Source organism: Oryza glaberrima, chromosome 11 (assembly GCF_000147395.1).
Source record: "Oryza glaberrima chromosome 11, OglaRS2, whole genome shotgun sequence".
Taxonomy (NCBI): Eukaryota; Viridiplantae; Streptophyta; class Magnoliopsida; order Poales; family Poaceae; genus Oryza; species Oryza glaberrima.
The window spans coordinates 25,724,147-25,750,866 of record NC_068336.1 but is presented as its reverse complement, the minus strand read 5'-3'; the positions used below and the strand labels follow the sequence as shown (position 1 = coordinate 25,750,866).

The window sequence follows — 26,720 nt, the reverse complement described above, 5'->3', positions numbered from 1 at the left end:
CCCGCTACATCCCTCTAATTGGGCTGCCTCTCTTTGACCCAACCCCCATGGAGCTGTAAATCCAACTTTTTTGAATGAATGCTGTAGGTCCAACTGTCATCTTTAATCTCCGGAAGATAGCCTCATCTCCGTACGATGCCATAACCGATCCTCCCCATTAAATCCGATCGAATCTTTTTCGATCTTCCAAAATTGGTTAAGCACTTTTGACATACTCGATCTCTTATTTCAGTTTTTATCAAAATCGGCGTAAACCGCAAAACTCGGGATAAAAATGGAGATTTTTAAATAGGGATTAAATCCGGTGAATTTTAAATAGGGAAAATCACGGGAAAATTGATTAGGGAGTAGTGGGGAATTAATTTTTTAATCAATTGGAAGAGGGAACGCATGAGGAAGGCAGATCGACGTGGCTCCGACGCTTGGGTTTGACCTAGCAACTAAAAACATGGGCAGAAAAAAAAAGCAAATCCTTATTGCGTGTGAAAAAATACAAAGTAACAAAAATAGCGACGAAAAAAGGATGAAAAAACAAAAAAAAGGCGTTGAAAAATAGTAAAAAAATAGTTGATAGAAAAAAAAGAAAAAAAAGACGAAGAAAAATAAGCGGAAGGAAAATAAGGCGAAAAAAGCAACGAAAGAACAGCGATAAAAATCTATATCTATATCTATATCTACACCTAATTAAAAAATACGCAATGCTTCCGCTAAAAAATTTGGTTCGTCTTCCTTTTTTTTGCCATTTTTTCCTTCACTTTTTTTTCCTTTCCATTTTTTCCGTTTTCTTCCATCCATCCGTCTTCCTTTTTTTTTCTTTTTCGCCGTTTTTTCCCTTCTTTTTTCTTTTCCATTTTTTCTGTTTTCTTCCATCCGTTTTTTCTGCCGGTTTTTTCTTTTTTTTCTGTCCTTCTTTTCGCCTTCTTTTTCCTTTTTTTATCGCTTTTTTTTCAGTTTTCTTCTTTTTTTCATCGCCACTCCTTCATCATTTTCCTCATAATTTTCTCTTTCAGTTCTATTTTAATTAAAAGGAGGTAGCAGTCAAGGCCGGAACTAAAAAGAAGAAAAGAATAAGGGAATCTGCTTTTAGTCTAAAAGCAAAGAATAAAATGTATAGCGAGCTTTTGGTCTACAACTAAAGAGTAAAATATATAGCGATCTGAAAATATTTTTACCCGTTACAACGTGGGCATTTTTTCTAGTAGACTAAGAAAAAAAGAAGCGGACGAAGAAAAAGAAAAAAAATACAAAAAAGGAAAAAAATTGCGGGGAAAGCGGGCTGATAAAAAAGAAAAAAGGGCGAAAAAAAGGATGGAAATAAAAGGAAAAAGACAGAAAAGAAAGACGAAAAAAGACAGAAGGAAAAAACAGCGAAAAAAATAAATGCGGAAAAAAAGGGAAAAAGGCGGACAAGAAAGAAAGGAAAAAAATGGCACGGACCGAAAAAAGAAACGGCGAAAAAGAAAAAACAGGGGAAAAGCGGGCAGATAAAAAGGAAAAACGGTGAAAAAAGATGGAGAAAAAGGAAAAACGGCAGAAAAGAAAGACGGAAAAAGACAGACGGAAAACAAACAGCGAAAAAAATGGACGCAGAAAAATGGAAAAAATGGACAAAAAGAAAGGAAAAAACGGTGAAAAAACGGAGGGAAAAAAGGGCGAAAAAGAAAAAGATGGACGAAATTATTTTACCGAAAACCTGCTTATTTTTAAAATAGGTATATATACAGATTTGATTACCATGGAAATGATAGGTGTGTATGCTCAAACGGCACATTTTTTTATACAGTGAAATATGAGTAATATTGATCTTGAACTATTTATTTCATTATAAATAAATGAACAATTCAAATATAAAAAAATGGATATAACATACGAATTATAATTATCTAGCTTTGTAATTATTCCTCCTTCGTCTGTCCGCCCCTGCCACCGCTATCGCATGCTCGCGCACATGATGAGCATTCCTCCACCTCCTGCGTAGTCGACGTCGCCTCGTCGCTACCTGGCCTCGCTAACTTGCCGGAAGGGGTCAACGGCGCAGATGAGCCCCCATCCCCCCACCCCGCCTAGACTCCTCACCTCCCCCTTGTCTTTCCCAAGGTGGCGGCGCCGAGTGCCTCTGCCTTGCCATCTTCCTTGTCTTCGGCGGTCCCCGTCACTGGATCCTCCACCACCGGCCCCCGCCTCATAACCAGTCTCATCGTTTTCTCCCGTTGCCAATGACAGCCCTCCGCCAGCTGCCGGCCCCTGGTTCCAGCGCCTCACCGCCCATCCTTGTCCTCCACCCACCGCTGGTTCTCCACCACCCACGGTCATCCCTCTAAGCATTGGGGAACCCCCCCTCTTCCCCCTCCCTCAACCCCTCATACCCCAAGCCCAACCTCAAACCCTAATCCGTATGCTCCCTGCCAGAATTGGGGGTGTCAGTGGCGCCGGTGAAGAAGGGGAGCCCGCCAGAGTTGGAGGAGAAGAAGCCGATGCACGAATCTTGCCGCGGATCCAACGGTCCAAAATCTGTAAGAATTTATCCCTATAAAATTTAGCAATTCCGTAAATATATTAACTTAATAAAGTAATAGAAAAAGAAACCACCACGTTCGCTCTTGTAGCCTAGAAATTACCACGTTAATCGAAGAAAAAAAGAAAAAAAACCAAACGGACATGTATTCTTTTGGAAACGTGACATACCAGAAACATACTCATGCATGGTTTAGGAAACTAATCGCAACTCTTGATTGGATGAAAATTAGAAGCAAAAAACAAACGGACAGGATTGTTTTTGGAAATGTGATATAACAATAAATATTCATGTATGGTTATAGTGTAGGAAACGGACAACAGCTAACAGACCAATCATAATTAGATTCATACATGGAATTAGCATCCATGTCAGTATTAGTCTATACGTTTCCGAATTATACACAATTCATCACGTAGTAATAAATAGATCGATACTCCTAGCAATGAAAGCAAAACACACAACACAAATATTAACAAATTGGCACCCAAGAATGCCGGAATCTTATAGCAAAGGATCGTCTAACAAATAATTTTGTGTGCTACAAATTAACATATTAGATTTGTAATAGAAGGAAACTCCATGTTCGTTCAAATTGTCAGGAAAACAAACATTAATTAAAAAAATAAAAATAGAAATATCTCTATTGATTTATTAAAGTATAAGAAAAAACTTCCAAAATTAGAAATTAAGAAATATTAATCAATTCGAAATTAGAAATTAAGAAATATTGAAAGAAAAGTATAGAGTCTATAGAAATTTAGAACTAATTAAAATTCTGAATAAAACATAAAAATAGAGTTTAGAGTCCATATAGAAATATAATCTAGAAATAACTAGAATTCGAAATTAGAACCAAGGAATATTAGAAGAAGATGCAAGAGTCCATATAAGAGTACAATTTAGAGATAACTAAAATTTAGAATTTAAAAATAAGGGATACTAAAAGATGAGTTTAGAGTCCATAAAAATACAATTAGAAATAACTGAAATTCGGAGTTAAAAATAAGGAATATGAAAGAAGAGTCTAGAGCCTAGAAAAATAAAAGTAAAGTTTAGAGTCCAAATAAAAATATATTCAGAAATAACTCAAATTCATATATATATATATATATATATATTTAAAAAAAAGAAGATTGGAAAAAGAGTGTAAAGTCCATATAGGAATATAATTCAGAAATAACTGAAATTCGAAATTAAAAAAAATAAATATTTGAAGAAGAATCTAGAGTCCATATAAGAATACAATTTATAAATAACATAAACTCACAATTAAAAATAAAAAAATATTTGAAGAACAGTCTATTGTTCATATATGAATACAATTTAAAAATAACAAAAATATGAAATTAAGACATAAGAAATATTGAAAAAGAGTATAAATTATATAAATATAATTTAGAAATAACTAAAATAAAAAACAATTAATAACTTTCACACATATACATTACAGTATGAATATATTAAAATTATGTTGTCATTTCAATCTATTTCAATAATAAAATGTGAATATATATATGATATTGTATGGGAAAAAATTATAACAATGATAGCCACGCAATCTGCACGGGCCACCATACTAGTTAAAATATATGTGTTATTAGGGGATTTCTCCAAGTATCCTATATACAAGCTTGATGTTTCAACACGCGCACAAGGCAAATGGATGCTTCTTTTAAACATAAAGAGAACTCTTTTTGTAAAAAAAAAACCAAGATACTTCTTACACCAAAGTGATACAATATATTAAGATCTCACTCCCACCCTCTGCATAGCAGAGATGGATACAACCCAAAAAACTCAGAAACCTAAACGTTTTAATTAGGTGGATACAATGAAGTGTTAAGAACTGTTTTTTTTCTTTTTTTTAACGAGCGAAGTGTTAAGAACTATCAATCATGTCACTTATGATTCTAAGTAAAACATTCCCTAATCACCTGCTATAAAGTAGAGGAGGGTAATTGAACAGTAAAACGGATAGCAAAGCCTTGTTCACATCGTTTTTCATAGATATTGGAATTTCGATCAGTCGTAATACTGATCAACAATTATTATGGGCCCCTTGACCTCTTTCTTCTCTGCAGTTGCCACATTTTCTTTATTCGTGTCAGTTGTCACATTTTCTTTATTCCCTTCAGTTGCCACATTTTCTACGGTTGACGTGGTGGCCTCTTTCATCGCGGCAGTAGCTTCATTTGCTTCAAGTGTCACATTTTCTATGATGAACTCAGTGCCCTCTTTGTTCGTTGCAGATGCTACATTTTCTTTATTCGCTTCAGTTGCCACACTTTTGGTGGCCTCTTTCTTCACTTGAGTTGCCACATTTTGTACGATGGACTTGGTGACCTCACCTGCTCTGTAATTTACTCGGAGATGCACCTCTTTTAGGATTTCCAGGTTTTGCATGCCAAAAAGTCCCTCGAAAATCCTGAACCGTAGCTCCAGTCTCTCAAGGCTTGGCATAGCCTTCTCCTGAAAGCTCAGCAAGGGCAGGAGAGGAGCAGAGAAACGAAGGAGCTTGAGATTCTCAAATCCTCCTGCTGGAACTAAGATCTCCCCATCAGAGTAGTTCTTGTTCTCCTCAAGAATGGCTGTTGACTGTGGATCAGGCTTTGAGCCTGAAAGGGAAAAAGTGAGAGAGAACAGTTTCTTCAATTGGCTGATGCTTCTCAAGTTATCTGTCCGTAGAACTGTCACCGAAAGAGTCAACTTTGTGAGTTCTTCAAGTTGTGTGATCCATCTGGGGAGCTCAACCAACTTGCCGGACAGCTCGAGGGACTTGAGAAACTTGGGAGGGGAAGAAAGATCACCTAGTGATTCCAGAAACTCCGATGAGACGTCGTCGATTATGAGGGTGTGCAGAGAGTAGCCACCGAGGTACTCGATGGAGGATATTAGATTCTCAAAAGGTTTATCTCCTCTTCTGACGTTGAGCTTGTAGATGGCGAGCTTCCTTAGATCAGTCAGGTGGTGGAAGTCTCCTTCTTCAGTCGATTCTCCGACTATCTCAATACCTGACAGAATGCGCAGGGTCTTCATTGTTTTTTTACCGCCGGACTCCTTCGTTGCTTCTTTTCCCCAAGGCGACTTGATTGTTTTCTTGACATCTTCAGCAGGGAGCTTCAATGCCTTCCTTGTTCGTTTGTTGCCACCAAGTATGTTAGCCACTCGCTCAAGCTGGCAGACACTTCTAGGCAGCTTCGTCACATTTGTCTCCCTTATGTCAAGGGTCTCTAAATACTGTAGCTTCCCAATCTTTTTAGGAAGCTTATTAATGTCAGTCTTTCGGAGGCTTAGATACTTGATTAGAAGCATATTGCATAACTCCTTGGTATGATGCTGTTTGAAACCCTTGCAACCTTGGAGATCAAGCACTTGAACAATTCCGAACTTGAATGAATTGGATGGCAGCTGGCTCAGGTCTCCAAACATGGTCAGTGATCGGACATGAGACAAGTTCATGCTGTCAGTGCCACTGCCACGTTTGCAATCACCACTTTGGATGGCCAGCCTGCGCACTTTGCTGCTGGGTGGCGGCATGAGCCAATACCCTCCAACCACCGTGACGAAGTTCTCTTCACTCGCCTTGGACACGATGTACTCGAGAACCATGTCATGAACTTGGCAGTTCTTCACCTTGCCGTTGCTGCTGTGCTCCACGGAACGTATGATCTTCCTCCTCACGAGATGGTTGAAGCATGCCTCCGCAACATCCTCCACACTCAGCCCCTGCTTCTCACTGACAAAGCCTTCTGCTATCCATCGCCTTGTCAACTGCTTCCTCCTAATCTTGCTGCCTTTCGGGAATATGCTCAGGTACAGAGAGCAAGTCCTCAGCTCGGCAGGCATATCATTGTAGCAATGACCAAGTATTCTGGTAACACCCTCCTGTGTCAGATCTCTGCCCGACTCTGGAACTAGAGATTTACAGACATTAAGCCAATGTGTCTCATCTTTGTCTGAGTTGCAGGCCACGTGACCAGCCATAGTGACAATGGCCAATGGAAGCCCGCTGCACATTTCCCAGATCCTGCGCGGACACACTGTATCTTTCTGTTGGCCATCTATCTGTTTCTGTTTTCCATCTACCTCTTTCTTTTGTCCATCTATCTGTTTCTGTTCACCATCTACCTCTTTCTTTTGACCATCTCTCTCTTTCTGTTCACCATCTCTGCTGATTCTGGATTCGGACTCGACTTCATTGAAGAGTTTTTCGGGTTTTTCTCCGCGAAGAACATCCACTTTGTGAATGTGGTCATTTTCTTTCCTTTTACATGCGGTAGCAACAGCTTGAAACCTTGTGGTAACTATTATTCTGTAGCTTTGTTTATCTGTAGGCAAGTGCTTCCTGATCTGCTCCCAAGTTGTGGCAGACCACACATCGTCAATTAATAGGAAATACCTGCAATTGAAAAATAAAATGGAAATATCAAATCTAAGCAGCAGCATTCGTCCGTCGAATTATTTTTAGAAAACGGCAAGTTATGCCGATGCAAAAAGAAGAGAAAACCAAGAAAAGGCAAGTATACAATGTTTATACAGCTACATATATAGCAGATAAATATCTACGTGACCTGAAACATATACTGATTTTACAGTCTCTAGGATTTTTTTTTTCAGTGAGATAGTATCTTTGTTATGCTCTTAACTATGGAGTATAAAAAAATCTGAACCATAATGTAGAAAAAAGAAACTTTTCAGACGGGGTGAAAAGGTATTACTCATGTTACACATCTAACCGACTCAACTGTGCCCACTCAATCTTAATTAGGCCTCAAATAATAAAGCAAAATTTTATATAGTCTGTGATCATGTGAAATATTTCTCTTTCAGATAATGGAAATTAAATGTAGTACCTTTTAGTCATTAGATATTAGCTAGTATTTTAGATGAAGGGCACTAAGTATATCACTACTAGAAAAAGGGTTTTTCAAGGCAGCACCCATTTTTTTTACTAGCGTCCAGACGATAGTGTCGCGAAAATGTAACGAGGGTGTAGAGCTAAGAACCGCTAGCGAAAAAGCATTTCCGCTGACTTTTGTGTAATGTGAACCACCAGCGAAGATGTGCCATTTTCGCTAGCGGCCACTAAAGAGCACCGCCAGTGAAAAACATCGCCATATTAAAAACCCACCACTAGATTAAAAATATCCACCGCCATTCTCCCCAGCCCTTGTCCTTCTTTGCTCCCCCTCCCTCACCGGCGGCAGCTCCCTCTCCTCTCCTTTCCTCTCCGCCTCCTCCTCGGCGAGCAGCGGCGCTCCGGGGAGGCGCGGTGACGGGCAACCTCTCCTCTCCTCGCCGCCTCCTCCTCTTTGCCCCTCGCCTCCTCTTGCTCTCCCCCGGCTTTCCACCGGCGGCGCGCGGTCTCCTCCTCTCCACGGTGGCGGGGCGTGGCCTCATCCTCTCTATTGTGGCCGTGTGCCTCCTCCTCTTTGCCGCTGGCCACTGCGAGCTACGGGCTAGATCCAGTCACCGCGACGATGGGGGAGGCCCGATCCGCGTCGTAGTGACGGGGGTGGCCAGATCCGCCGCCGTGACGACAGGGGAGCTACGGCGGGGAGGGCAGTGACGACTTCTCCATGGCAGCGGGAGGGTGAGGGCGGATCCAGCGACGGGCAGTACTCGGATGGTGGGGACGCGGGCGGTCCTCCACGGCGGTGAAGGAGGTGGATCTATGTAACACCCTGAAAATTCGACCGACAAAAATCTAAACTCTAAAAATACGAATTTTCAAAAACTTTAAAAAAATTAATTGCATCATGCCGATCCTATTCGCTTATTTTATTTGGATTTGATCTCGAAGTTTACTAACCGTGAGTAAAGAATAGTTAATTAGGAATGAACCATAAAAACAAGTTGGTAAAATAAATATAAACTAAAATAAAGATTAGGTGTGGATAGGAATAAATAAAATATTATCGCGACCATATTTGGATCAATTAAAATACGATGGAATAAGAGTTAACCCTAATTAAAAATTCAAATAGATTAAATAAAAATAAAATATGAGTAATATTAATCTACGGTGAATTCATTAGTTGAGATAACACAAATATTGAGTAAAATGCATATATGCAAAAATTAGGAATTGTTGAATCAAATTTATATGGAAAATACACTAAAATCGGGATAAATAGAAAAGTCACTGTTCATTGCACTCCAGGTGCTCGACACGGTCCCCCTAGCCCCGCCCCCTCCCCTGCCGCGCGCGCCGCTCGCCGCGCGCCGCCCGCCTGTGCGCCGCTCGCCCGCGCGCCGCTCGCCCGCCGCGCCGCCGTCGCCATCATCGCCGTCGCGTCGCCGTCGGCCTCGCGCCGCGTGCCGCCGCCTCGAGCCCCGTGCCGCCGCCTCGCGCCCCGCGCCCGTGCCGTCACGCGTCGCTCGCCGCCATCCCGTCGCGCCGTCCCATCGCCGCTGCTGCCGCCCGCCGTCGCGTCGTCGCTGCCGAGCCGTCGCCGTCTCTGCTCCGCGCCCCGCGCCGCGCCGCGCGCCGTCCCGTCGCCGCGCGCCGCCGCCACCGCTGTCACATCGCGCGTCGCCGCAGCCGTCGCGTCGCCTCGCGCCGCGCGCCCCCACCTCGCGCCCCACGCCGCCGTCGCGTCTCCCCTCTCTTCCCCCCTTATCTCTTCCCCTCTCCTATATAAACCCCACTATTTCCCCTCTTTCCCTCCATCCTCACCTCCTCTCCTCTACCCACTCCACCACGCCGTCGCCTCCACGCCGCCGCGCCGTCGCATAGAGTCGCCACACCGCCGCCACGAAGCCGCCGCGCCACGCCGCGCCTTGGCCGTGCCGCGTTCCCCGCCGCCGTCGCAGCCGCCGTGCGCCGCCGCCGTCGCAGCCGCCGTGCGCCGCCGCCGTTGTCGTGCCGCCGCGCCGCCACCTTCGCAACCGCCGTGCCGTCGCCCCGGAACCGCCCCGCCGTGCGTCGCCGCCGTGCGCCGTCGTCGCACCGCCGTCGCCGCCACCGCCGTCGTCGCCGCTGCCGCCGTCGGTGAGCCGCCCTTCTTCCCCCTCGCGCCCACCGCCGCTGCCGCTCGGGTAGGAGGGAGAGCCGAGAGAGAGAAGGAAGAGAAAGAGAAAAGAAGGAAAAAGAGGAAGAGAGAAAAGAGAGAAGAGGGAGAGAGAAAAGAAAAGAAGGAAGAGAAAAAGAAAAGAAAAGAAAAGGAAAAGAAAAAGGGGGAAAAGAGAAGGAAATAAGTAGGAAAAATTAGGAGAAATTTAGGACACTTAAAAATATTAGAATTTAAGTATAGGATTAACGAAAATATAGTATTTGCAAAATAATGCTATAATCATAGATGTATTTAAAAACTAAACAATTAGGTGAATTATATAGATTATTGTAGATTGTTTTAATGATCTCTACAAATGATCAATTCGCGGTAGTGATTTAGATATAATTAATTAGATGAATTCTTATAGGCTATTATAAATTATATTTGGGTAATCTCTATAAGAAATCGATTCACGATAGAAATTCGGATTTAATCACTAGGAATTTTAGACGTATATTATATTTAATCATTTAGTCATAGACTAAATTAAATCGTATAATATTATAAGATAATTTTAGGATTCCGTCCGATGTTTAGCTCGCAATAGAAATTTCTAACCAAATATATGAATATAATACTCGGGTAGATTCAATCAAAAACTTATGCTAACCAAATATTTACACCCGCAAAATAGCTTAGGATATATAAATCGAAATTGGGTTTGCCCTAGTCCGCGAATAGTAAAGTTAATATGAAAGAATCGACTTTCGCGTTCGACTTCCATTTGGATTTATTTGGATTTTACTTGAATTCTAACCGAATTCAAAATCGATTCTTCGCACGTACTTGTAGAGCCCGAGAGAGTTGCGGATCCAAGTGAAGGCCAAGACCCGCAAGACTTTGAGCAAGGCAAGTCATCACTATTCTTTGAACATGTTGATCCCAATTGCGAAATTATTTTGTTTACAAATAAAATTGCATGCAATGATGAACATCCTATTTGTGATTATGCCATGCCTTGATTATTGTTTACCCCTTATTCCTTCGTAACCATGTTTACGTATGAGTCCCTAGTCAATTATGACAATTGCTTAGGAATGCTATTCTAGAATTATGCATACTCATATTTATCAAATGCTATATGCTTGGGCAATTACCTTTGGGAAGGTAATTGAGATGCGGCATGTGGAGACATGAGCGCCACATTGCCATGATATTGATGACATGATTTGTGAAAGGAGAAATAAAACTAAACAACTGTTTTCGACTGGGGCAGACGGAGGATTTGGGTGGTATCTGGAAAAGGCTAGTACCGGCCCCGGTCAATTAAGGACCGAGCCATGAAGTTAAGCATGAAACGACTCCCGTACAACCGCACTTCTCGTATGGGTATAGACCTAGCGGATTAGATAGCCGAGCGGAGGCAGTATCCCTGCATAGATGGTTCACCCCTGAGTGAGGCAGGTGCGCTACCGTGGGACAGCCGTTGAGGTAGGGCCGAGAGGCGTGCCCTACATCGGTGTCGCCATTGGTAGGACTGCCATGAGTGTGTGAGAGAGAAACTAACTTAATGAGTGTGTGAGACTTCCTTTCCCAGGAGCGCCAGAACTCCTCTCACTGCTAGAAACTGTGTACGCCTAGAGTGCATGAGGATGAAAAGTTCATGGAGCGGGTACTGCCAATGCGAGGTTATCGAAAAGCTTTGCCGTGGCGCGTCTCATGTGTTGGGACGAGGCTCATGTGTTGGGCAGTCGCGGAGTGCGGGTAAAGTGTACATCCACTGCAGTGTGAGTAAACCAAATCTATTCGAATAGCCGTGCTCGCGGTTATTGAGCACCGGGACATGTATTACACTTGGCTAGACTCTAAATTCTTAACCTGTGTGGGATGGGATATTGCATGATGATTTTTATGCTGATGGAGCCACTTCCTGAGAGGTGGGAATGTGGACGTCCTCAGAAAACCATAACGACTCGATGGCGGGAAGCTATCCTTGGGATCACAATGGATGGTGGACAGAACCGTCATTGTTTAATATGAACGCTGGTACTAAAATTTGGTTAGTCTGTGCTAGGTCTTAGGCTTGCGAAAAGAATTACAAAACTGGCTTTGCGCAAAGGAACCATAGCTATCCTTTGAATACCCCTATCATGTGCATTTCTTGCTGTGGTGGCTTGCTGAGTACGGTTGGTACTCACCCTTGCAAATATAAAATTAATCAGAAGTGGGAGATGAAGCTTCGGAGGATCCCTATGCCTACTACCAGGAGGGAGATGAAGACGATGGCACTCAGTAGGTCTTAGTTACGGTCGTTGCCTGTGGCAATGGCATGCCGCTGCCTGAATTCCGCTGCCTCATCTATTTCTGCTTTTGGATGTATTCCGGACCGCTCGGTTCGATGATTTAAGAGAATGTCTGCGGGCTTATGATGTAATAATTAGCACTAGACTCTCGTGTATGTGCTTTTGGTATTTCAGCTATAAACTCGTGTGTACCAGACTACTTGATCCAGGGAAATGGTACTGTTTACACGAATGATTCCTGTTATAGAAACGGGGGTCTACAATCTAGCGGCGGCTGCCACGACGACAACGACACAGGGCGATGGATCCGGTGGCATGGTCTCCCGTGAGCAAAAGATCTAGCAGCGGGGGTCGAGCTCGGGGACGACAACGAGCGCGACGGTGGTGGGCTCAGCGAGGTGTTGCGACAGCTGGCTGTGCTTCCGGCCGGCGGTGCTTGCGACTGTGGCAGCCGGCGGCACTGATTTTGGATTTTTTTTATCCCCAAAATTGTTTTTACTGGTGGTCCTCTTTAGCTTGCCGCTAGCAATAATGGTTGTGCTTTTGCTAGCGGTTGTCTTAGCATGTCCGCTTGTAAAACTTGATTTTCACCATAGAAATTACCGTGGTTTGTAGCTGGAAATGAATTAGTTGATTTGAACATTTGAATTACTTGTAGCAAAAAAAATGTAACTGTTGTTATGTAGCACGGTTTGATAATATATTCTAAATACAATTAAAAATTGCCGGTATAAATATGATGGTTGCAAATTGTAATTCAAATGTATCCATTGGAAGTCAGACTATACTATTTTAATTTACATGTATTATTAATAAACAACAATTCTTCAATACCACTTGAAAGTTTAATTATTGTTCATTTCCTTAATTTTTATCATATAGTATTACCTATGACAGGTTAAGTGGACATTGACTATATAGTAGTTAGTAGATGATACCCCATACTTTGCTGAGGAATTTATGGATGAATTTATGTTAAATATTATAGAAATGATATACGTTGAAATATTGTTAAAATGATGTGAGGACGATGATTTGACATATACTAAATTAATAAATTGTAGATGATATGTCTATAATGCATGAGATTTAAAATGCTCTAGAATTATACTCCATCCGTTGCAAAATATAAGCATTTTTTAATTTCAACACAATTTTTAAAATGCTACTTTGACCAACAATACCTATAAAAATAAGATGTTTTAAATAAAAATATTTGCATGTTATGATACTTTGTTTAATGATAAATCTAGTAACATCAATTTTACATAATTAATTTTTATTATTATTTTATTAATAGTCGAAGTTAAAAAATATGACTTGGCACTATATAAAAAAACTTATATGCTAGTGGGTGATGATGTGGCATATTTGCATATTAAGTTATTTATTATTGGATGAAATCGATGGTCCACATACAGGAGTAATTAATATCATTCAGGATATAACTTAACAAATATGTCTGCGCGCGTGCGCTCGCCCATGTGTGTGCATGTGTGTTTGTATTGTGTTTGTATGTTTGTTTGTTTGCACACTTGCATGTATATATGTATGTACGTACGTACGTACGTACGTACGTATGTTGCCAATATATTATCAACTAGCTGATGGTAAATTAATTCATGTGGTATGTATACTGTGGAATTTCTAATGGATTTAAGCTTATGTTGTTAAGAGCTCTTTATTTTCGTACATAAGCACTTCTTCTAAAGAGTTTAATATACATTATATATACACACACATATATGTATATATATAAAAGTTGAAGATGTTTTTGTCGGTACTTTGGTACGTTATCCATGTATGAGTCAGTTTTTAAGTTCGTTCGATTTTGGAAATACAAATCCGTATTTGAGTTGGGTTTTCGTTCGCTTATGAAAATACAGAAGGAGTTGTATAAGATATTTCTTTAAAATACTCGCATGCTAACTTGAGACGATCGTACACCTAACTGCAGCATATATATATATTTATTTATTTATTTATTTATTTATTTATTTATTTATTTATCTCTGGTTGTGTGTGGGGGGAGGGGGGGGGGGGGCGCTGTAGGTGAAGAGTACAGTAAAGCCTATTCGATGTTTTGCCACAAAATGCAGGTATGATATCAATCATGACGAAACAAGGGGTTGAGGAGGCTCGGTACCTTTTTTCATTTAGGTGCTCCTGGAGCAATTTTGAGAGACCGTCACGCTTCACTGTTTGAATGTTAATAAACTCCTTCCCGGAGCCTGAGGTGCTACCACCTTTGTCATCCTGCGGTGGGTGGCGACGGCGATCCCAGGGCATGAAGGCACCCCGTATGGCAGCAATGGCACTAGGCTTTTCATCGGAGGTGCCCGTGCCTTTCGGGGGGCCAGTTGCAGTGGTTAATACTACTGTCTCAGATGAGCCGGCGGCGGCAGCATCGTTGTCGTCCTGCGGATCGTTGTCATAGTGGCGATCCAGGGTGGAAGCTCTCGGGAGACACGCTAGCTTTAGTAGCTTCCCCTCTCTCATGGAGTTGGAGTTGCTTCCTCCTAGGCGCTGGCGCCGGAGGGCCTTGGGCATGAGAGGATCCAGGTAGCTGATGAGTGCCTGATGGAGAGGCTTCTTCTGGGAGGCGTGACCACCATGCTGCTCCTGACCATCCTTGGACTGCGGCATGACTTGCTCCAGTATGATTCTTAAGATGGCCTCAACGTCGGAGCTCTGAGACACCGTGACCATCGCCCGGCGGTCAAATTGATCGCCGAGTTGCCGGTACAGTGCCGTGGCGATGGTTGTCTTCCCCACCCCTCCGAATCCGAGGACGGACAGCACGCCGTCTTGGAAATTCTCGTTCGTCACCCAAATCTTCAGCTCCTCCATGTAGGCCTCCACTCCCACCAGGCGCTCCCTCACGCCGACCAGCTCAAGGTTTGTGTGCTGGTTCTCGGCGGCATCAAATCCAATGGTGGCTGGACCAGATTTGTTCTCTCCCTTTTGGGGGTTCTCGACGCCGTACCTCGTGCGCCGCTCGCCGATCTGCTGCGCCCGCATCTTGAGCTCCGCGATGTTGGAAGCGATGTCGCGGCGCGGCCACCATGTGAGGATCTCGTACACCCTGGACACGACGAAGCCGCACAGGTAGTCGCCGCCGGGGTCGTGGGAGAGGCGGTGCGCGAAGTCGTCGATGCAGTCCTCGATGTCGTAGGTGACGTCGCGGATCTGCTTCATCCAGTCCTTCATCCGGTGGTCGTGGTCGTCGCCTTTGCCCTCCGGCGCGCCGCTCAGGTCGCGGATGAACGCCTGCATGCTCGTCAGCTCGTCGCGGATGTACTGGATGTCTCCCCGGACGCCACGGATGAGAGCGTACTCCTGGGAGAGCAAGCCCCCGAGCTTGGTCAGCAGAGACCTCATGGTGGCCTCCGAAGCACCCACCACATGCTCCATTGCTGCTTGATCTACTCAAGATCTCCTGCAGCTTAATGGGATTATGATTTCGGAGAGAGAGAATGTATATCAAGAAACAAAACTGGACGCATGCAACACTAGCTAGGAGTACTTACAATTCCAATCAACACGCCTGTAGAGAGAGATCTTCTTTTCCAACAGCCAAAATGTTTTTTTGTAGTTGAATTCAGGACTACTTCACTCCTTAACTTAATTAGTCTAAACTAGTACGTAGTGCTCAAATTTTGGTCTCTGGATCAATATAGCACATCTAATAACGCGCCATGTGAAGGAATCCCCACTAAGCAAGATGCTCAGCCGCCTAGCTCCAAGTTAATTATCTCAAGGAATCCCCACTAAGCCTTATCTAGCCTGTTAGTGGACCAGCTCAAATATGACCTCATGCGGACTCAGAGGCTCCAGGTACTTAACACGCGAGACTGGTGGAAAAATAACACGAACTTGGCGTTGGGGTGGGTTACTATAATGGATAACAAATGGAAGCAACTTCAATTTTTCTATATTCTTACCTTCATTTCATATTATAAGTCATTTTAACTTTTTATTAAATTGAACTTATTTTATTTACGTTTGATCAAAGTTTATAGAAAATATAACAATATTGTATTGGGGGAGTTACTGTGCCAGCCCTCCTATTGTGGCCTACTCCCCGCAGGGTTTCAAATTTCAAAATCAAGATTTCTATCGGAGGTGGGCGGTAGAACCGAAATTTCGGAATTATTTCGTACGAAATTATTTAAAATTTTGACTGATTTTGAATGAATTTGAATAAAATTTGACCAAATTTACAAAATTTTGCAAAAAAAAACAAAAATTTCGGGCGAGATATGCACATTTTGGTGGGGGCGAAATTTCTGAAATTTCAATCCCTGTCTCCCCAGTCATCCTCCTTCCGCCCTTTGTCCTTCTCTTGTGTTCTGCAAGACGCTTCCTCTAGCTCAACTTTGCCTCGTCACACATCGCCAAGCTTCACTACCTTGCCGGACTTCACCACTCTTCACTTTGTCAAGCTTAGCCTCTCATCAGGCTTAATTGTTCTTCACCCGGCTTCGTCTTGCTATGAGTTTGTTTGCTTGGGCAGTCCGGCCGAAAGGCCTCATAACCTGCCTCTTGCCTCCAACGGTAGACACAGTGAGGCGCTATGATAATTTCATCAATTTAAAGATATTCGGGCCACCCTCCGTACACCATTGATTTTTACCATATGTTTGACCATATGTCTTATTCAAAAACTTTTGTGAAATATGTAAAACTATACGTATACATAAAAGTATATTTAACAATGAATCAAATGATAAAAAATAATTAATAATTACTTATTTTTTTTAATAAGACGAACGGTCAAACCTATTTAGAAAAGTCAACGGCGTCAAATATTTAGGGACGGAGAGAGTATGTGTTTTATATAAATAGGTGTATGCTTATAGGGGCGAGTATATATGAAGGAGGGTGCACTTGGCCCAATATTTGTTGCCAGCAAGATCGTACTGTGTTTTTTAAGCAATCAATTATAGTGACAAATTCGATCGGCAGAGTTATTGCAACAGTAAAATAAATTTCAATTGAAGGACTCCACATTTTCTTTCCCACTGCACTGACATCATTTCCTTTGAATTAAATTTGAAAAATATACTGCTTATTCAATTTTTTCAGAAATATTCCGTATGCAACTTTTTTAAAAAAAATTATACCGTCGATCTCGCACAACCGTTACGCGAAAATGACGTGGGTGTAACGTCAACGGACGGTATTGCGCGATGAAAGTGCGAGAGTGCATGGTCTCGCGAAACAGAAGAGCGAGTCTCACTGATGGAACGGTCTCCACTTTGATTAGTGATTAATTACATAATTAACTTTTAACTGATAATATTTAGGGATTAATTATCTTGATTAATGATTAATTAACAGCTTAATCGCTAATCAAGAATTAGTGGCAGTCCGGTATCGCTGTTTTAATCAGCGAGACCCGTTCCGTGTGTTCTCGTCCTTTTGCCGTGCGATACTGTCCGTGATGTCATGTCCACATCATTTTCACACAATATCAACGGTATATTACTTAAAAAAAGATTTGCATTCCGAATATTCCTAAAATAAGATTGAATGAATAGTATATTTTTAAATTTAGTTCCATTTCCTTTCACCCGTTACCACTTACCAGTAATCTGTATATGAACTTTTCGCGCTCTTGTTAAGTTCGCTGTTTTTACTAACTAGGACTATCGACATGAGCATACAGAATTTCAACAGAGAATAAAAACACTTAAAAACCACAAAAAATCAGTAACTACAAGAAAATATCGGGAAAACACAAAGGTTGAGGGATCTTCGAACAAAAGATATATATAATTTATTGTGATTCAATTATTGAGAAATCGTGATATGTTAGATATCAATGTGAACAGGGACACATTAGTTCCAATTCAATACATACTAATACATGCCGAATTTTGGAGAAACCAAATTACCAAAGTACCACCTGATTGTTACTTGCGCTCCTCACTGCTGCGAATTGCAATCCCTAGCAAATATTTTTCAACTTAATTTGGCTTCTATCTTGATTGATTTGGTTTGGCTTGAGTATTGTAATTCCAATAGGATCTGATTTGCCCGTCTGCTCCACAACTATGTCTGGCACGAGAATGAGGATTAATTTGCCGTTTGTACGATGCAAGTTAATATACCAGTCCATATAACCTACCTGCTACAGGCAATACAAATAAAATTAATATATATGCACATTAGATACCATTATAACATACAGCTAAAATTAATAGACAACTTTGTCATACCAGAGAACAACGGCAGTAGAATGCAGTCGGATAGGGCGTTAACAATGACAATATTGTTCTTCAATTTTTGCCTGTGCTAATCCTGATGCATGCCATCAACAGCATTGACCAGGACAATCTCGTGTTCGCCATTTCGAGAAACAGCATTTTGTGGGAAAATCTCATGCTCACCATTTTGAGAAAGCACGATCATATTGGGATGCTCACTGCTTTCTTTTCTCATTTTAGAAATTGTATCCTGTACACTAGCACTGCTTTGGTAATGTGCCGAGTACCGGAGGATAACCTTTGTGAGACATGGTAGGCATGTAATACCTGAAGGAATTTTACCCGCTGGGCCAGCATAAAGCTTCAGTTCGAGGTATTGCAGACTTGGCATAGCTTCTTCTTTAAAGGTTACCCAAGGCACACGGCAATCAAATGTGAAACCATTTAGTTTGCTAAAACTTGCTTCCTTTGTGATTTCTAGTTGTTTTATTGGCATGTGAACCTGTGTTAACACAAGTCTCTGCAGGGAGCTCATCTTGCAAAGTATCTTCAGATCACTCTCTTCTAGGCTGCAAACCCTGATATCTAGAAGGGTAACATTGCTGAATTTATCAATCCAACCAGGAACACTCAAACATCTTCCGGCCACCTTCAACTTCTGAAGTTTAGGAGGATTCTGGAGTGCAGGAACTTCATTGCCCAAAATGAAATCACCATAAATTGTCAGGGATTCAAGATTGCTAAATTTGAATATAGAATTCATCATACGAAGATTACACTCCTTGCCCTTGGTCCCGTCATAGCACACTACTGAAAGCTCCGTCAGCCCTGTCAAACTACTAAGCTCCCCCATGAAACTTGCTGAGCATTGTGTTGAATCGATGGCACCCAGCACCTTAAGTGACTTTGAAGGATTACCTCCCACAGGGAACTTCACTCCGCCGTGAAAACCACTTTGACCAAAAAGCAAACACACCAATTTACGAAGTTGAACAAGTTCCTTCGGTATCTCTTTGACCTGTGTATGCCTTACATCCAGAGTCTCCAAATCTGGCAACTTCCCAATTTGCAGTGGGAGTTCTGCGATTTCGGTTTGGGTTACAGCCAGTGTCTTGAGACCTCTTAGATTCTCAATCTGTGGAGGTAGCACAGTTATTCGTGTTTTCTTCAGACTTAGGTACTGCAGCAGGATCATGCGGCATATATCATCCAAACTAGAGTTGTCCACATTCCAGCAACCTTCCAGATCCAACACGTGCAGGTGCTCCAAAAGCTTAAAAGAAACTGGCTTTGCATAACCACATAGAGTTATGGAGCGAGCAAGCGATAGACTCTTAGGTTTTTTATTTGAATCTCCTGAATCCGAAATAATCTGAATATCACCTTTATCAATCGAGATTCTTAACTTAGAACAGTGAAATGAGAGGCGATGGATAGGCTCCTTGCATGATATCAAAATATTATCAGAAAGGAAGGTAGCAAAATTCCTTTCTCGTGCTATCTGCCTAAGAACATGGTGCATCAGAAAGTGGATTTCATAGGTTTCCTCCCCAAAACTGTTGTCCACTTGCTGAATCACATTCCTATTGATTAGTTCCTCAAAGCATTTATTCGCCACTCCGTTAATACTAAGGTCATTCTCTTTAAGGATAATTCCTTCAGAAATCCATTTCCTAGTCAAAATACCCCTCTCAATCTTATGATTGTCTGGTAATGTACTTAAGTACAATGAGCAAACCTCCAGAGTTTGGGAAGGACCACAGCAACTGAGGAAAAGAGATTTTTTCAATTTCTGCCAACTAGGAAAATTCTCAAGTTCAGAATGCAAAGAACTCATCATGATCTTCTGAGACTCAGTTGTGACTAACTTGTTGCGCAGAAATGAGCCAATACATTTTAGTGCTGAAGGCATACCACCAAACATTTTCAAAATTTCATCAAAAACTGGTGCATCTGAGCAACTGCCCTCATGGCCCAAAATTTCCTTGAGAAACAATGTTCTGGAGTCCTGGTGAGCAAGAGGCATGACCTTATACGTCAAATCATGCTGGCCAGAGCTACATGTTTCGGCTATGTTGTTTAGACGAGTTGTAACTATCAATCTGCTACCATAATTGGCATCAGGCAAGGCATCCTTGATAGTCTTCCAATGTTGCATATCCCATAAATCATCAATTACAATGAGGTACCTGTTAATACCACCCCAAAAGAGGAACACTAGTATCAAACTTAGCACAAGAAGTAAGAAGGAAGCTTGGTAGAAGTTGACACAACCAGTCAACAAGAGGAGAAAGCATCAGCATATATATACCCCCTCCTTCCTAAATTGATCATTATGTAATAGAATCCAAAATTTCTCAAATTGATCATCATATAACTGCATGGACACGGATTTCATCGGAATACAATTAATACAGTATGGGAGAATGTGTGCATACTAGGGTGTAATTGGCATAGGATTTTAATCGATGCATGCATTGTGGGAGAATGTGCGCGTGGTGTCTTGATTGATGTGATTTAAATTGTCCTTGGTCTTGGTGCATAAACTTATATGATGATCAATTTGGGAAGGAGGGAGTAATTTGGACAAAAGGTATTTAGAAGCATGAATAACCCTAAGTGACAAACTACAAAAATAATAGAGATACCAATAGTTCATTCTCACTTTTATGGAACAAGCCATCACTAAATACAACTTCAGGGATCATCACTAGAACTTTTTTCTTGAAGTTATGTTAATTAGGAATATATGATCAAATATAGGAGGAATGGTGCCTAGGAAATTTGTGGAAGGTGTGGGGTGGGTGTAAAACCCCACAAGTCCATTACTCAAGTTATCCAGTTTGACTTAGATATGGGTGTTTATTATTCTTAGTTACATCGATACTTGGTTCCACCAAGATGTCCTAACTCTTAAGGTCTTTATTTCTCCTTGGTATCCTACAGTCTTAGTTCCTCCCAGGTTGCTCTACAGTCTTCTATTCTATAAGTAGATAGACCAATTAGAGTACGTTGCACCAATGGGTCTTTGAGCCCTCTGGACTTGTATGAATTATTGAATGGGGCTGTTATATCACGGGATCCCGTCTGGACAGGATAATACCAGGTAGGTATCACATTCTGATACTTGTCGGTATCAGGTTATACCTATGAGGTATCAGCTGATATTTGCGCGGTATCAGATGATACCACATAGGTATCAGCCAATATCTGGTGGTATCAGGCCTGATACCGAATGATACCTATCGTTATCAGGCCGAATCTTAGGTACCATACTATACCTTGCCTTTACACTACTCCTCAAACAATTCATCTTCTTCTCTTCACCACCAAACAATTCCTCCCTAAATTTATCCCCTTCCTCCTCCTTCAAGAAAGCCAAGAACAAGAAAGAGAAAAGATATTATGTGGTTCGGTCGATTAACCTGTGGATGGAAGACAACATCTCCATGCCTCCATCGACCTCCCAGCCTCAACTTCCACGCTGTCACCACCGCAGGTGGTGCCGACCAGAAGCAACACGTCCTCTTCCTCATCATCGGTGTCGGGGCAGCATCGGATGAGGCTGTAGAGGAGGAGGGGGAGGAGGAGACGGTGACAGCGGCACGCGATCGTGACAGGGACTCTAGCGTCGACGTCGATGCCGCTCGCTCTCCATCTCGCCTCCTTCTTCGATACCGTGTGGGGATCTTTTTTTTCTTTCAAACGCATGGTGGGGCAGGATGCCGGTGTATAGCGTTCCCGTTATTGACAACTAATTGGCCACTCTTCTCCACCAACACTTGATTTTCAACCATGGTGGTGTTAATCCCGTAAGTTGGTTGCCAAACACGAGAGGAAAATGTTCAATCCCCAGTGTGATCCTTGTAAGTGGCTGATTTGGAAGGAGCACAACACCCGAATCTTTGAAGGAGTGGTGGTCTCGATGCAAGAGCTCTACGCCACCACCATCGTAGATGAATGGGGCATTTGGCAGGCCACGGGACTACCCACCTTATCCGGAGATAATCTTAATAGGCTAGCTTAGCGGGTGTAATCTGTAAAGTGCGCCAGCTTTCATGGCCGAGTTGTGTGTAGTAATGATCGAACTAGCACCCTTTCTATCTTAATATACTTCGGCCAGCTTCCGCTAGCCCAGAGAAAATAATAAAAGTAATTGCCAACAAAAGATGCATATTGGTTGTTATCTAACCTCATTTTTATCATGTGAAATCTTATATGATCAATTTCATAAGAAATAATACGGTGGAACAGAAAACATACACAAATTAATTTTTAGGTAGGTCTTGTCAGAAAAAGGACAGGCCAAATTATCAAATGATATTAATTTTAATAAATGTTTATACCTCTTATCCTTTAGGTCTTGTCCAATTTGAGCAATGACTTGATTTTCGTTCAAACTAGTTGGATACTTCCGCAGGCCAATTTGGTCTAATACATCAAATAAGACCCTCTTCATATCAGGCATCTTGGACACTGTCACAGAAGCATGCCTCTGAAATTCTTCTCGAAGCATTCGATACACCTTTGACACAAGTGCGGTTTTACCAATTCCACCAATTCCAAGCATGGATAGAACCTTGGGTTGCAGCACAGCTTCGTCCTCACCATGCTTCAGAAATTTCAGTAGTACATTAAATGGGCCATTGGTGCCAATGAGCTCCGGTTGGCCCTCTGAATCGGGGTATGGTGAGTAAGGAACAAGCTGCGGTGCAAGCTTACTCTGCTCTCTGATGCTTAAAAGGTGCCCAATGTGATAATTTATCTTGTCCATCACCTGACCAACTTTATTGAAAACATCGACATAGCTTGACCTTTTGACAGGGTGCTTCTGTGACCCCTCTTCCTGCAGTTGATGAGCATAATACAAGTACTTCTCCATTACATCCTCAACAATGAAGGCCAGCCTCCTCACTGTGGCAATCCAACTCTCATCTAATGGGTCACCAAGGTTGACTGTGCTTATCTGCTCTTGGATGAAATCATTGGTGATATCCAATTGCTCCTCTATTTGTTTGATCTTTTCCAGCAATTCCTTGACAAGCTTATCCTTTTTAGATAGCTTGAACATTGCGTTCTTGAATGAAGCTTCAGTCTCTAAACAGGTTTTAATCTTTGACATTGCAAGGGCTATCGCTTCAGACATCTTGTGCACTCCTTAGTGTGGCTACTAGTTAGTTTCTCCGTGAAGGAAAACGCGGAAACTCCAACTGCTATGCCTTATCTGCTCTCCACGAACAAGTAACAAAGAAAAATTTGTCATTGAAATATGCAGTGGAACAGGAAAATGTTGAAAAGTACTCATCCACATATGTAGTAGTCGAAACAAAATATGCGGATCACAAAAACAAGCTGAACTTTTGCGCGCATTAGCAAAGCAAATCTTGAGACACCGTAAAATGCCAATTAAATTAACTGAAATCTGAAGCCTGTTCGAAAGGCACCCGTGGACCTGATAACCTAACCTGAATCTTGTCTGAAAACTATCCCCCGGGGATCCATATGGTATGAAATTTATCGTCTGAAATCATAGTTCCCAAAGAAATTTGTCCCAAATTCCATGAATTAAATAAATTCGTTCTTACTCCATCACTGCCGGCGAGCAGGGAGCGATGGCGCCCAACTCCGAGCAAAAGGTGGCAAACATGAAAAGGATGATTTTAGCAAGTTGAAGTTTAGAGCAGAAAGAAACCAAGGAAACGAAAGCAACACACTATGACTAAAATACGAGAAAAACACCAAAGAGAGAACAGCACGATGTGAGACGCCCCCCTCCAAAAATAAAAATAAATCCCTGACGAACAAGATTGGGGATGGGAATCATCAAGCAGGGACCCTTATTAATTAAGAAGAAAAAAGATGGGTGCTTACTTGCGCACCCGATGCGATAGCAGATCTCGTTGAATCGCAGGGGGTGAAGATTTGCAAGCAGAGAGGAGCCGAGGAGTCGTCTCTTTGGTGTTGCTGCCAAGTGCGAGGAAGACGGCGAAGTACTAGTAGTACAGCAGTTTACTGTTCTCAAAAAAAAAAAAAGCTACATTAGTTTATATTACAAAATGGTACCCTCTGAAAACAAAAAAGTTTACAACCCATTGTCCCAGTAACCCAGCCCACGATTTATAGGGACGAAAATCAGCTGGGTCGATCCATGAATTTTGATGGGCCAACATGGGTCGGGATCAACATACATAAGAGAGTCCACCCGCAGCTGTTCGGAAAAAGTACACCAAAGGTCCCTCAACTTGTCATCGAGATACAAAATCGTCCTTGAACCACAAAACCGGATACAACGCATCCTCTAACTTAAAAAACCAGTACAAACTAAGTCCCTCAGCGGTTTTGACCCCGGTTTTGACCAACGTGGCAACTGACTCAGCGTGGAACCCACGTGGGCTCCACATGTCAATCTGTCCACGTCATCACCCATCTCTTTTCCTTCTTCTCTCTGTTCCTTCTCTCTCTACTCTCCCTGAGACGATGGCGGGGCGCGGCCTTGCGGCGGCGGCGTGACCCTACGGTGGGCCGGCGAGGGATAGGCGGCGGCGGCGGCGCTGCTCTGTGGTGGCCGGCGGGCTGCAGCGCCATCGACGCTCTCTCCCCATTCCCCTTTTTTTTTCTTTTATTTTTGACTTGTTTCTCTCCCCCGATGCCGCCGCTTTCCATGGCAACTGGCGTGGAGGTTCGCGGAGGCGCGGCCGGGCTCATGACGCGGCGGCTGGATGTGGCCGGATGCGACCGGAGGCAAGGACAACACCGCCCGCAGGCTGTAGCCGTCAAGCCCCCACCTGCCGCGCACCTCTCCCACCGGCCGAGCTCGCCGCCGCCGTCTGCGCCCTGCAGGTCGAGCTGCCCATCGCCACCGTCTCAATGGCATTAATGTCTCATTGCCAGCTGCTCCCGGCCACCGCCCGCTTCACCGCCGGTTAGCTATCCCGGCATTAATGGCGATTGACGGCTAGGGGAAAAGCCGTGACGAGAAGGGCGGAAACCACGGCACCCTCGACCTCGCCGGGAGACTTGCGGCGGTGGGCGCCCTCGCAGGCAACCGCGATGAGGTGCGGCGTGGCCGCGCGCGCTACGGCGTGGAGGTGCGCGGCTTTTGCGCGGAGGATGTCAGCGACGAAGGGCGCCGCGGCCGCGCTCACGACGACGGCAACGAGCGACGCCAAGGCCGGGGTCACGTGGGCGGCGAGGGGCGCAGCGGCCGCGCGAATGACGACTACCAGGGGCTCCGCGGCCGCACGCACGATGATGACGTGGGTCTCCTGCTCCGGGACCGTCGCGGCCGTGTGGCGGGTGGTCCTGACGAGCCGCGCCGTGGCCGCGTGCTTGACCATGGGGTTCTCCCGTGCGAGGCGATGCTGCGGCGATGGCTAAGCCTCTCCGCTCCATTGTCCTTGTCTGCGGCGATGGCCCCAACCTCTGCGCCAAGATCGCCCACTTCGGCGCCACCGATCTCGTCGGTGAGCTCCCGGAAACTGAAACCGATCAGGGCACGCGTGGGTACATGGCGCCGGAGCTCATCGCGAGCGGAGCTCCATCGCGGCGGTCGGACGTGTACGTGCTGGGCGGCGGTGGCGGGCTAGTGGCGGAGGGAGGAGGGGAGACAATGTGGTGGTGGGTGGACTGGAGGCTGAGGGACTCGTTCCCGGTGGACGCGGTGGAGGCGATGACGACGCTGGCGCTCCGGTGCATGGCCAAGGACGCGGTGGCGCGGCCGGAGATGTCGTGGGTCGCCGCCAAGGTTTCCAAGCTCTTCCTGGAGTCGCAGGATTGGGCCGACTAGTTCCGCATCCCCCACCGACATCTCCATCTCCATCGCTCCAAGGTGAACCCCACCTCGCCGGAGACTCACTGCCCACCGCCGATTTGGGTTTCCGCCGCCTTGCTCCCCTACCCAGAGCCACAGCCCACAGAGACAAGAGTGAGAGAGAGAGAGAGGGGAGGAAGGGAGAGACAAGGGGGAGAGGAATGAGGCTGACGTGGCCACGCTGACATGTGGGGCCCACGTAGGTTCCACGCTGACTCAGCAACCACGTTGGATAAAACCGGGATCAAAACCGCTGAGGGATCAATTGTGACCGGTTTTGATTAGTTAAGGGATGCGAAATATTTGGTTTTGTGGTTGGAGGATGATTTTGTAACTCGATCTACTTTTTCCCAGCTGTTCACCCTACCTGCACTGCAGCTAGCGCCTCTTGTTCCTTAGCCTGGTCGAAGCTCGTGTTTCCTAGATGGAGTATATATATTGGGCCTAATCGATGATTGATTTTGTGTTATTAATGGGCTGATTAAAATTAGGTGAACAACCACTAGAACAAGGAGCTCTCTAGCGCTGAACAATAGTCTCATGGCTTTCTAGCTCACTCGGTTTGTTGTTGAATTGTTGACGAGTTGAGTTAGGGATTTAGCTCAAGATTTGCTAACAAGAATTAGGCTGTGTTCTTAAGTCTAAATTCCCAATCTCACTCTCTCGTTTACCGCGCACATGCTTTTCAACTACTAAACAACGCATGTTTTGCAAAAAAATTCTATAGAAAAGTTGCTTTAAAAAATCATATTAATATATTTTTGAATTTTTTAAGCTAATAATTAATTAATCACGCATTAATCCATTGCTCCGTTTTCCGTGTTGAAGGTGAGGGTTCCCAACCCTCACCTAAGAACACAGCCTAATGTGTTTTACTTG

The 26,720-nt window shown here is 43.7% G+C and overlaps 2 protein-coding genes across 5 annotated transcripts; both read right to left on the bottom strand.

Moving 5' to 3' along the window:
• Positions 1-4,463: 4,463 nt before the first annotated feature.
• On the bottom strand, positions 4,464-15,569 carry LOC127754130 (disease resistance protein Pik-2-like). Its single transcript, XM_052279597.1, has 3 exons — positions 15,350-15,569; positions 13,966-15,258; positions 4,464-6,917 (listed from the first exon to the last, which is right to left on the bottom strand). The coding sequence occupies exons 2-3, from the start codon at positions 15,231-15,233 to the stop codon at positions 4,541-4,543; spliced, it is 3,645 nt and encodes a 1,214-aa protein (XP_052135557.1). The 5' UTR covers positions 15,234-15,258; positions 15,350-15,569; the 3' UTR covers positions 4,464-4,540.
• A 1,974-nt stretch (positions 15,570-17,543) lies between these two features.
• LOC127755547 (disease resistance protein PIK5-NP-like) lies at positions 17,544-24,030 on the bottom strand. 4 transcript variants are annotated; one of them, XM_052281222.1, is made up of 4 exons: positions 23,903-24,030; positions 22,378-23,255; positions 18,044-20,220; positions 17,544-17,955 (listed from the first exon to the last, which is right to left on the bottom strand). In XM_052281222.1, exons 2-3 carry the CDS (start codon positions 23,175-23,177, stop codon positions 18,120-18,122), a joined length of 2,901 nt encoding a protein of 966 aa, XP_052137182.1. In that variant the 5' UTR covers positions 23,178-23,255; positions 23,903-24,030; the 3' UTR covers positions 17,544-17,955; positions 18,044-18,119. The 4 variants fall into 4 exon arrangements, with proteins under 4 accessions (XP_052137182.1, XP_052137181.1, XP_052137183.1 ...); XM_052281221.1 differs by having other exon boundaries at positions 17,544-17,952; XM_052281223.1 differs by having other exon boundaries at positions 17,544-17,952; positions 23,911-24,030.
• Positions 24,031-26,720: the final 2,690 nt, after the last annotated feature.